Source organism: Rhinopithecus bieti, unplaced genomic scaffold, assembly GCF_001698545.2.
Source record: "Rhinopithecus bieti isolate Rb0 unplaced genomic scaffold, ASM169854v2 scaffold_12070, whole genome shotgun sequence".
In the NCBI taxonomy this organism is placed as follows: domain Eukaryota; kingdom Metazoa; phylum Chordata; class Mammalia; order Primates; family Cercopithecidae; genus Rhinopithecus; species Rhinopithecus bieti.
Window position 1 is genome coordinate 1,711,060 of NW_016807449.1, and position 12,224 is coordinate 1,723,283.

Genomic DNA, 12,224 nt, shown 5'->3' on the forward strand with positions numbered 1-12,224 from the left:
TTTTTGAGACAGAGTCTCGCTCTGTCGCCCAGGCTAGAGTGCAGTGGCGCAATCTCGGCTCACTGCAAGCTCCGCTTCCTGGGTTCACGCCATTCTCCTGCCTCAGCCTCCCGAGTAGCTGGGACTACAGGCACCCGCCACCACGCCTGGTTAATTTTTTGTATTTTTTAGTAGAGACGGGGGTTTCACCATGTTACCCAGGATGATCTCAAGCTCCTGACCTTGTGATCCACCCACCTGGGCCTCCTAAAGTGCTGGGATTACAGGCGTAAGCCACTGCACCTGGCCAAAAAAAATATATCTTTAATTAGCCAGGCATGGTGGCTCATGCCTGTAATCCCAGCTGTTCGGGACACTGAGGCAGGAGAATCGCTTGAACCCGAGAGGCGGAGCTTGCAGTAAGCCGTGATTGCACAACTGCTCTCCAGCCTGGGTGGCAGAGAGAGACTCCATCTCAAAAAAAAAAATTTTTTTTTTAATTTTTAATTTACCGGGGTACATAGTAGGTATATATATTTATTGGGTACATCTAGGCAATTTGGTCTTGTGACGCCAGTGTCAAACACCCAGATGTGCCTGGGGGAGAGGGAAGAGGCAGTAAGACCTCTACCTTAACAAAAATGCTCACTGGTATTTATGCCTTTGAGAAGACAGAGATGTTCTTTTACATATTATTAGCAGGACAACAAATCACTAAGTTAGACAACCAGTCAGAATGACTGGCTTTCTAGAGGGTAAAAGATACTTGACCGACAGCCTTTGCAGTCCAGATGTCTTACACGACTCCTTTGTTTGAAAAAACAGAAGGGCAGATTCATGCCACAGAGTGGTTCTGCTTTTCTGCAGCCTGAGGAAGAGGAATCCAGGACCCCTTCTCTCCCCATGCGACTGAGATTTATTTCACCAGCTGATGGAATGGCCTATGGTTTTTAAGGACAAGCTCTAGAATTTCAGAAGTTCATACCTACAGGAAATAGACAGGCCTGAGAAACTCAGAACTTCCTATCGGGGAAGAAGAGAAATATTAATGACTGGAATATAGTAACTTGGGTACAAGGCATGATATGGTCACAGCAAGCACTTACATAAAAGGCTTTCTGTGGGCTAGGCCCTGTTCTCAGCACCTCATATAAATGTATTCATTTAGACCTCATCAACCATTCTATCAGATAGGTGCTGGGAGATGCCCTGTTTTACAATGGGGTGGACTGTGGCACAGAGAGGTTAAGTAGCTTGCCCAGCATGTAGCAGATCTGGGATTGAAATCTGGCAGCCTGGGGCCAAACCTGTGATTTTAAGGACCCCACTGTTTGCATTTGCAACAGAAGCCAGCCTTTACAGTGAATGAAGGAAAATGGTTTGATCAGAATGGTCTCTTGCAACCACGATGGTAGCTCAATGCTTGTAATCCCAGCACTTTGGGAGGCTGAGGCAGGAGGGTTGCTGGAGGCCAGGAGTTCCAGACCAGCCTGGGCAACATAGTGAGACACTGTCTCTATACAAAAAAATTGAAAAATTAGTCAGTTGTGGCTGGGCGCGATGGCCCACACCTGTAATCCCAGCACTTTGGGAGGCCGAGACGGGCAGATCACAAGGTCAGGAGATCGAGACCATCCTGGCTAACATGGTGAAACGCTGTCTGTACTAAAAATACAAAAAATTAGCTGGGCCTGGTGGTGGGTGCCTGTAGTCCCAGCTACTTAGGAGACTGAGGCAGGAGAATGGCGTGAACCTGGGAGGCAGAGCTTGCAGTAAGCCGAGATCACCCCACTGCAGTCCAGCCTGGGCAACAGAGCGAGACTCTGTATCAAAAAAACAACAACAACAACAAAAAATTAGTCAATTGTGGTGGCACACACCTATAGTTCCAGCTACCTGGGAAGATTGCTTGAGCCCAGGAATTTGAAGCTGCAGTGAGCCATGATTATGCTGCTGCACTCATACTTGGTGACAGAGTGAGACCCCATCTCTAAAAAAATTTAGAAAAGAATATTCTGTTTCAAAGTGAAATTAAATCACAAGCACATGTTTATATTAACTTCTATTTCGATAGTTTCCGGGGTTTTTTTTGTTTGTTTTTTTTTGTTTTTTGTTTTTTTGAGGTGGAGTTTCACTCTTGTTGCCCAGGCTGGAGTGCAATGGCACGATCTCGGCTCACCACAACCTCCGCCTCCCAGGTTCAGGCGATTCTCCTGCCTCAGCCTCCCAAGTAGCTGGGATTACAAGCATGCACCACCACGCCTGTCTAATTTTGTATTTTTAATAGAGATGGGGTTTCTCCATGTTGGTCAGGTTGGTCTTGAACTCCTGACCTCAGATGATCTGCCTGCATTGGCCTCCCAAAGTCCTGGGATTACAGGCGTGAGCCACCGCACCCAGCCTGTTGCTGCTATGTGTTAGTGCTCATTACAAACAGCGCTGCCATAATGAAGGGCAATACAAACTGCCTGTAGTACTTCATCCTTGTTAATTTCCCTTCTTCACTTAACTGGCTTAAAACTCTTCTATATCCTCATTTGTCATAGGCTCAGTTTGTAATTTGGACTTTTAAAAAGTATCAGGAATTAGCTCAGATGCAAAGCATAGAGAGTAATTCAGTGAACTCTCATCATTCTACTAAATTAGTCAGGATAGAGTAGGTTGTGCTGCTATGACAAATAAACCCTGAAATCTTGCTGGCTCAATACAGCAGAAGTGTATTTGTTGATCATGAGGTTCCAGTGTGGACCCGGCAGCCCTCCTTCATCTTGTTGCTATGTCGGTTGGGAGCCAGGGTCATCCCTGCAGGTGGAGAGGGAAGCAGAGGAGGTATTCTGACTCCTAACTGCCTCGGCCATGAGATGACTCTACTCACACCCCATTGGCCAGAATTAGTCATGTGGCCTCTGCCTCACTGCCAGGGAGCCTGGGAAGTATAGGGGAGCATATCGATATTTGGGGAACATTGACTGTCACTCCCGTTCCCATTGCATGTTTTAAAAAGTGAACATCACAAACATAGTTGAAGACCCTGGCTATGCCTCCTGCACACTCACCCTGTGATTAAGAGCAGTTCTCCAACAATACTTCCACTGACTTTCAGCTGGCCTGTTTGACTTTGCGTTTGTTCATACTGTTTTGTAGCATGATCTCCTTCTGTCCAGACTGTGGCAAAAGTATCCAAGCGGCATTCAAGTTCTGCCCCTACTGTGGAAATTCTCTGCCCATAGAGGAGCATGTGGGGTCCGAAACCTCTGTCAGTCCGCATGTGTCATCCTTCCAAGGTAAGAACCAGAGCTTTGAGCCCATTTCTGCAGTGGGGATGAGGTGCATGCACGTGTGTGTCTGGGGAGGTGGGGAGGGAGGATGCCTTTGCAGCCTGTCTGACCTTGTCCTGATCCTGGAGAAGCCCAGGCCTCCGGACTGGACCCCTCTGGCTACCCTCAGTCCCTTGGCCTCTTATTGGCCTCATGGCTTTGGACACTCTTTCCATGTTAACAATTCCTTCATTTCTATCTCCAGCCAGCCTGGACTCCCCTGCTTGGAGGAGATATATGTGCAGCCTGCCTGCTTGGCACCTGCAGGTTGAGTATCCCTTATCCGAAATGTTGGGGACCGGAAGTGTTCTCATTTTGGATTTTTTCAGATTTTGGAATATTTGCATTGTATTTACTGGTTGAGCATCCTGATTCAAAAATCTGAAATCTGGCTGGGCACAGTGGCTCAAAACTAGCCGGGCGAGGTGGCAGGCGCCTGTAGTCCCAGCTACTCGGGAGGCTGAGGCAGGAGAATGGCGTAAACCCGGGAGGCGGAGCTTGCAGTGAGCTGGGATCCTGCCACTGCACTCCAGCCTGGGCGACAGAGCGAGACTCTGTCTCAAAAAAAAAAAAAAAAATACAAAAATTAGCTGGCATAGTAACACACACCTGTAATTCCACCTACTTGGGAGTCTGAGGCAGGAGAATCGCTTGAACCCAGGAGGCGGAGGTCGCAGTGAGCCAAGATTGCACCACTGCACTGCAGCCTGGGCAACAGAGTGAGACTCGATTAAAAAAAAAAAAAAAAAAAAACTGAATTCCACAGTAGCCCAGTGAAATTTCCTTTGAGCATCCTGTTGGCACTCAAAGTTTCAGATTTTGGAGCATTTTGCATTTCAGATTTCTGGATTTGGGATGCTTAACCTGTGTTGGATGTCCTGATCACATCTCAGTCTGAACTTGCCTTCACCTGAGCTCCTGGTGTTCGTGCCGCCTGCCCTGCCATAGACTTCCCCTCTGCCGTGAATAGCACTCCATCCAGTTTCTCAGGCCGGACCCTGGGGGTCATCCATTTGTTCTCTTTGTCTCCCACCCCATGACCCACCCAAATCTTGTTGGCTCCCTCTTTACAATCAGTGCAGTATCAACCCACTTCCTTCCCCGCACCTCCCACACCCCTTGCCCTCACCTCTCTTGTGCAGAAGAAGCCTTTTTGCCCTCGGCTCCCCTCTCTTGTCCCTGTAGTCGTCTTCATGCAGCTGCCAGAGGGAACCTATGAATACAGAGTCAGAGCCCGTCATTCCTCTGCTCATACTTTCCCACGTGAGGCGATGGGACCAGGTCCCCATTTCCCCTCAGACCCCACCTCCCAACCCTCCTGCTGTTGACTGCGCCGTTCTAGCTGCACCGGCCTCCCGGCTGCCCCTCCACACCTCAGCATGCCTGGGCTTCAGCCTGTGCGCTTCCCGCTCCCTCCTGAATGCCTCTTCCCTTATGGGCCTGCATGCCCCACTCTTTCTCTCACTGCCTTCGGGTTTTGTTTTTTGTTGTTTTATTTTGTTTTGTTTTGAGACTGAGTCTTGCTCTGTCACCCAGGCTGGGGTGCAGTGGCACAATCTCAGCTCACTGCAACCTCCGCCTCCTGGGTTCAAGGGATTCTTGTGCCTCAGCCTCCCAGGTAGCTGGGATCACAGGTATGTACCACCATGCCCGGCTCATTTTTGTATTTTCAGTAGAGATGGGGTTTCACCATGTTGGCCAGGCTGGTCTTGAACTCCTGGCCTGAAGTGATCCACCAGCCTCGGCCTCCCAAAGTGTTGGGATTACATGAGCCACTGCGCCCATCCATGCCTTCAGGTATTTATTCAGTTGTCACTTTCTCAGAGACACTTTCCCTGCCACTACTAATTAAAGTTGCGTCTTTCCTCTATGCAATGACCCTGCCCCCTTCCTTGCTGTGTATTTGTTTTTGGTGCTTGTCTCAATCCTATTAAATACAGTATTTTACTTATATTGCTTCTTCTGTAAGCTCCATAAGGACAGAAACTTTGTGTGTTTCTGTGACCTGTGTTGATGGTGGTTTTGTAGCCTGCTGTTAGCACAGCACCTGGGTCTGTGCCTGGCATGGTATCAGGTGCTGAGAAATCTTAGTGACTGGTTGAATGAATTAAATATCAGTAGTCAGTCTTGCTCACTGGAAGGCCCAAGCCCAGATACAGTATTGGTAAATTAAAGAGGGTTTATCCATCGGACAGTTGTGCAGAAGGCAGTCAGCATACGTGGCGGGGAGTTGAGTGACATTCGTTTTATCATTTGGGAGTGTATTTAGCTGCAAATAACAGAAAATGCTGTGACAAGGGTTTAAACAAATGATTGGGTTTATTTTTCTTTTCTTTCACTGGCAAGTATGTAGAGCAATATTTTTCTTACTGAAAAAAGGAGACAGTGAGTGTTGGGATGGTGTCCCTATGATGCCCTAAGGGACCCAGGCTCTTCTCTCTTTCCACTGAGCCATCCTTAGCATATGGCTTTTGTTCCCATGCTTACTGCCTTGAGGTCTCAGGTTGACTTCTTCATCTACACAGTTCCAGGCAAATGTGAACAGCGTTGGCCTTGGCCCAACTTGAGAGTCAGAGTGTTTTTTTTGTTGTGTTGTGTTCTGTTTTGTTTGAGACGGAGTCTTGCTCTGTCGCATAGGTTGGAGTGCAGTAGCACGATCTCGGCTCACTGCAAGCTCCACCTCCCGGGTTCTCGCCGTTCTGCTGCTTCGGCCTCCTGAGTAGCTGGGACTACAGGCACCCGCCACCACGCCCGGCTAATTTTTTGTATTTTTAGTAGAGACGGGGTTTTACTGTGTTAGTCAGGATGGTCTCGATCTCTTGACCTCGTGATCCACCCGCCTCGGCCTCCCAAACTGCTGGGATTACAGGCGTGACCCAGTGCGCCCAGCCTTCGTTTTTTTAAGACAGAGTCTTCCTCTGTCACCCAGGCTGGAGTACAGTGGCACAATCTCGGCTCACTGCAACCTCCACCTCCCAGGTTCAAGCAATTCTCCTGCCTCAGCCTCCCTAGTAGCTGGTATTACAGCCGTGCAACACCACACCTGGCGGCGCTAATTTTTGATTTTTGTAGGAAACTGGGTTTCACAATGTTGGCCGGCTGGTCCATTGAACTCCTGACCTCAGGTGATCCACCCATCTGGCCTCCCAAAAGTGTTGGCGATTCAGGCATGAGCTACCGTGCCCCGCCCAGTCAGTTCTACCCCAACCTCCTGCCTTTCCTAATGCTAATCCTAGAGCCCAGTTCGTTATTCACTCCCTCAGTCATCAGATGGCAAATATTATGAGTAACCGGCCATGTGCTGAGGTGTGTATTTGTCCTGAGGATTATGGTAAGAACGAGAAGCCATGGTTTCTGTTCTCTCATAGTTTTTACAGCTCAGAAGGTGGGACAGGACATTGAGTAATGATTTTTTTTTTTTTTTTTTTTTTTTTTGAGGACGGAGTCTCGCTCTGTCACCCAGGCTGGAGTGACTGTGGCTGGATCTCAGTCACTGCAAGCCTCCGCCTCCCGGGTTCACCGCCATACTTCCTGCCTCAGCTCCTACAGGGCGCTTGCCACCCTTCAGCCGGCTAGTTTTTTGTGTTTTTAGTAGAGACGGGGTTTCCACCGCGTTCGCCAGGATGGTCTCGATCTCCTGGACCTCGTTATCCTGGCCCGTCTCGGCCTCCAAAGTGCTGGGTTACAGGCTTCAGCCACCGCGCCCGGGCCGTAATGATATATCAGAGGTTGCATGATAACAGAGGGGACTGAATGGGACCCTGGAACACGTATAAGGGAACATGGTTTTTCGGGGCTCAGGGGAAACCTCCCTAGTCGTAAAGTTCGAATTGAGCTTAAGGATGAAAAGAATGGGCCGGGCCAGTGGCTCACACTGTAATCCCAGCACTTTGTGAAGCTGAGGCAGCCTGATCACCTGAGGTCGGGAGTTTGAGACCAGCCTCACCCAACATGGAGAAACCCCGTCTCTCTAAAATAGAAATTAGCCGGGCGAGGTGGCACATTGCCTGTATCCCAGCTACTCATTCGGAGGGTGAGGCAGGAAGATCACTTGAACCGGGAGGGAGAAGTTGCGTGAGCCGAGATTGTGGCCATTGCACTCCAGCCTGGCAACAGAGCCAAAACGCCATCTCAAAAAAAAAAAAAAAAAAGAATGAGGCAGGTAGGAGTTGGCACAGTGTTCTAGGCACTGGGACGTGATATGGGGAGCAGATCGTGACGGTGAAGGAAGGCCAGGCACCACTGGGAGGAGTAAGGAACTTTCGCCTGGGGGGAAGACAGGCAGGCCACAGGGAAGGAGTTGGTTTTAACCGGTTAGGTGATGGGGAGCTGTGGAAGAGTTCTTGCCAAGTAGGCAACACCGATAGGGCTTTGCATTTGAAAAACCTTATTTGGCTTCTCTGTGGTGGAAAATGAATTTGAGGCATGGAAACCCAGTTTAGGAGGCATTCCAGTATAGCCCAGGGAACCAACCGTGCTGGCTGAGCTTAGTCAGTGTCAACTAACAAGAAAGGAACATGTTCTTAACCTCCTTCTTAAAATTGGGGGTTCCTCAGTGGGTGAACTACAGCAAAAGTATTGTTCCACTGGAAATTGGTGGAGATATTTGTCAGCCTTGGGTTGGTGGGTAAAAAAGGAGGAATGTCTTCTTGATATTCCTTTTTTTTTTTTTTTTTTGAGGACAGTCTTGCTCTTCACCCAGGTGAGTGCAAGTGGTGTAATCTTGGCTCCTGCAACCCTCCACCTCCCATGTCAATGATTCTCCTGCCTCCAGCTTCTCAAGTAGCTGGTTCAGGCACCTGGCCACCACACCCAGCTAATTTTTATATTTTTAGTAGAGACAGGGTTTCACCGTGTTGGACAGGCTGGCCTCAAACTCCTGACCTCAGGCGATCCACCTGCCCCAGCCTCCCAAAGTGCTGGGATTACAGGCATGAGCCACCACGCCCAGCCTTCTTTGAGAATTCCTAATCAAGAATTTACATTCTCACCAGTTTGGGGCCAGAATTCACACTGATCTGTGTGGTCCCCCAAAATGCAAGCTGAACATTTAACTTAAAGTGGTGAGATGTGGGTACCACTCCCTGCCTGATATAAACAAATCTTCTCTTGGAAAACATCCTTTAAAGACAAACTTCAGGGAATTACCACAGGTCAATGTCCAAGGAACATAAGCACCAGTCTCTGTTAATTTACAAAGACACCAGGAAATAAGCTAGCCTGAGAGTCAGCAGAAACAACAAACTACAGAATCAGACCTGCCAAGACCACAGACTTTAGAATTAATAGATGAGAATGTTTACAAAGCATGCTTAATACATTTAAATAAATAAAATAACAAATTGAAAGTATAGTGAAGGAATAGGTTAAAGTTGCACAGGCAAATAAGAGAAGGAACCAAATAACTCTAATGATTATATGTGCATATATGTATATGTGTGTGTCTATATATGTATATATGTGTATATATATACACAATCATTTTGTGTGTATATATGTGTATATGTATGTATGTGTGTGTGTCTGTATACAAAATCGTTGTAATCAGAACCTCAGTGGGTGGTTTAAACAGCAGACTAGACATAGCTGAAGGGAGAATTAGTTAACTGGAAGATAAATTTTAAGAAATTACATGGAAGAGGCTGGGCATGGTGGCTCATGCCTGTAATCCCAATACTTTGGAAGACTGAGGCTGGTGGATTACTTGAGGTCAGGAGTTCAAGACCAGTCTGGTCAACATGGTGAAACCCTGTCTCTATTAAAACTGTAAAAATTAGCTGAGCATGTTGATGCATGCCTGTAATCCCAGCTACTTGGGAGGCTGAGGCAGGAGAATTGATTGAACCCAGGAGGCATAGGTTGCAATGAGCCAAGATTGTACCACTGCACTCCAGCCTGGGCAACAGAGTGAGACACCATCTCAAATATATGTGCATATACAGAAATTATGTGGAAAGGACACAGAGTGGCAAAGTACTGGAAGATACGAGAGAGGCTAAGACCTAAGAAGGAGAGAACAACTAAAAGGAACAGTTTACTTAGATATTTATGTGATAGAAGAAACAAGAATTGGTATTGAGGGCCAAAGAGAAGAGCATAGCTGAATATAACCTCAGGGCTCCCAATCCAGTGGAGCCTGCAAAGGGGCCTTTGTAACTCCAGTCTGCATTTTGTCTGCCTTTCTTTAGGCTCAAAGAGAGGGCTGAACTCCAGTTTTGAAACCTCTCCTAAGAAAGTGAAATGGTCCAGCACCGTCACCTCTCCCCGATTATCCCTCTTCTCAGATGGTGACAGTTCTGAGTCTGAAGATACTCTGAGTTCCTCTGAGAGATCCAAAGGTAAGAGTTAAGGTCCATCTGGCCTGACTCTAAGTGGAGCAAAGTTGGGTTGTCTAATGATCTTTGGGACAAAACTGCCACAGTCCTGGCTCAAACATCATCCATGCCTGCCTGTTCTCTGACTCCAGCTTCCCATCTCCCCCTCCAGTCTGCCTCTGAATGGCCCCAGATGGGTCTTTTGGCATCCAGAGCTGCCCCGGCCCCACCCTGCACACAGCCTCCTATTGTTCCTAGTGCCCTCAGACCAAGCTCTTCAGTCTGGCATCTGTGTGGCCTGGTTCCTGCTTTAGCCCTCAACACAGTCTTTGCCCAGAAAACACTTTTGAAGATTAACCTTGGTCTTTGCTAAGCCTGTTCCCTCAGCCCAGGACACTCTCACCTTCTGTCTTGGCCTTGTGTACTGCCACTCAGCTGGTCTGGTCTCTAGGAAGCTTCTCTTGAGTGCCATAGGCTCGCATTCAGACCTCCTCATCGTCCACCAGAGCCTCTTTCCAGCCTCTTTGTCTGGCATCCCCATGCCTGCTGCAGCCTTCATTGGAGCACATGTCACTCTAGGCTCCACGGGCCTTTCTGCCTCACTTTCTGGACGGGGGGCCCTTTGCGGGCAAGGACCCAGCACAACTTGTGTATATTCCCTGTGCCCAGCCAGTGCCCAGGACACGGGAGGCCTGAGGACTGTGTTCCTTCTGTTCGCTGGGCCCCTGGATCTGAAGCCACAGCCGCAGTGGCAATGTGAGGTGTCCCCTTCGCTCCTCATTATTCTCTGGGCCCGGAGGCCTCTTGCCATTACTTGCCTTTAGGGGATGGTGGGTGGGAGGAACGGAGTAAACGATGTCTTTTCCTGTGTCCAAATCTGTCTGCCACCACACCCGCCCCATTCTCTTGCCAGTCTAGGAACCCTTCCAGGGCAGGGCTTTGGTCTAACAAATATTTTGGCCCCTTTCTATCTCAGGACTGAGTCCTTTTTCAGGATGTTTTTGCGTAAATGTCTAGAATGTCCTTTTTTCCCTGGCAAACTTCTACTCATCCAACAAGACCCAACTCTGACATCCCTTCCTCCAGGAAGCCTACCCTGACTTCTCCAGGCAGGACCTCTTTCTCTTTTGGGCCATAATATCTGTCTGTGCTGCTCTATCTCAGACCCGCCTCTGACTGGCTATGTCTAGAGTAGACTTGCCCACCAAACTGGGCACTCCTGAGGGAAGGATGCAGGTCCGATTTCTATCTTGTACCCCAATGTCATCATTCAAAGGCCTGACTCATAGAAGGTCCAAGAAAGTGTTTGTTGAATGAACGAATTCATAAAGGAACAGTAGTTTGCATGCTGTTTCACTCCCCATCCAACTTTTCTCTCCTGGATGGTGCTTTTGCTTTATTCTGACCATCCTCCTGCAGGCTCTGGGAGCAGACCCCCAACCCCCAAAAGCAGCCCTCAGAAGACCAGGAAGAGCCCTCAGAAGACCAGCTGCAGCCCTCAGAAAACCAAGCAGAGCCCTCAGAAGACCAGCTGCAGCCCTCAGAAGACCAGGCAGAGCCCTCAGACACTGAAGCGGAGCCCTCAGACGCTGAAGCGGAGCCCTCAGACGCTGAAGCGGAGCCGGGTGACCACCTCACTTGAAGCTTTGCCCACAGGGACAGTGCTGACAGACAAGAGTGGGCGACAGTGGAAGCTGAAGTTCCTCCAGACCAGGGACGACCAGGGCATTCTCTATGAAGGTATGCTGTGTCCATGGGTGGCCAGGGCGTTCTCTATGAAGGTGCGCTGTGTCCATGGACGGCCAGGGACTGGGTCGTCTCAGCGCTAGGACAGTGGGAGGGGACCCCTTCCTGAGAATGGGAATGGAAGTCATGTCCCTAGCTGCAGACCTGCCGCTAGGCAACTTTCTCTTAGACCTAGGACTCTACACCTACCCACTAGCAGGGCCGGGCAACAGTGGGAATGAGTGCCGCAGGCTGGAGTAAGGCAGTTGGGCGTGGTGGGGACTGTGGCCAGTTGGAAGGCATGTGCCCTGTGTGAAGTGTGCCCCTTTTCAGCCCGCCTGCTGTTGGCATGTGGGAGGCCCAGGGGTTGCGTGCTAAGGATGATTGTTTTCTGGCCAGTGTGCAGAGAGAGGATGGATCCTCACCTAAGATTTGGTTGAAACATCGAGGCTGATGATGTCACACACCAAGAGGATAGGAGAGGTTTATTGCTTACATAATGGCGGGCTCTGCGGAGAGCAGGCAGGCCTCCCATGCAGATCTGAGATGCCTTGAGAGTGAGGACAGGAGACTGGCCAGGTGTTTCATCGTAGTTGGGGGTGGGGCTGGACTGAGGGTTCCGCCACACGGGCCAACACCACGCATGGTTTGAGTCTTGTGGATGCAGACCCCAAAGGAGGGAGCACCCAGGCTTGCTCATCCGCTCGCCCAGGTGTGGAATGGAAGGGGAGGAGGGAGGCATGAGGCTGAAAATCCCGGGCTCTGTTACAAGGAGGAAAATAATTATGGCAGTAGTGTTAGTATTAACTGTACTAAATATTGAGTGCTTCTGCAAGGCCAGGCCTGTTCTAAGCACTTTACATGGGTTTTCTTTTCCTTTCTTTTCTTT

The 12,224-nt window shown here is 49.2% G+C and overlaps 1 protein-coding gene across 8 annotated transcripts in view; it reads left to right on the forward strand.

Moving 5' to 3' along the window:
* Window positions 1-12,224, forward strand: part of VRK3 (VRK serine/threonine kinase 3) — a 50,701-nt gene that overhangs the window by 7,425 nt on the left and 31,052 nt on the right. For 6 of the 8 annotated variants that reach the window (XM_017882114.1, XM_017882112.1, XM_017882117.1 and 3 more), the window contains 3 exons: window positions 3,124-3,263; window positions 9,485-9,634; window positions 11,030-11,350. In XM_017882114.1, coding sequence (XP_017737603.1) covers window positions 3,125-3,263; window positions 9,485-9,634; window positions 11,030-11,350 — 610 coding nt within the window. In that variant the 5' untranslated portion in view covers window position 3,124. Of the gene's footprint in view, window positions 1-3,123; window positions 3,264-3,501; window positions 3,564-9,484; window positions 9,635-11,029; window positions 11,351-12,224 lie in introns of all 8 variants that reach the window. The other 2 variants (XM_017882110.1, XM_017882111.1) reach the window with 1 other exon arrangement.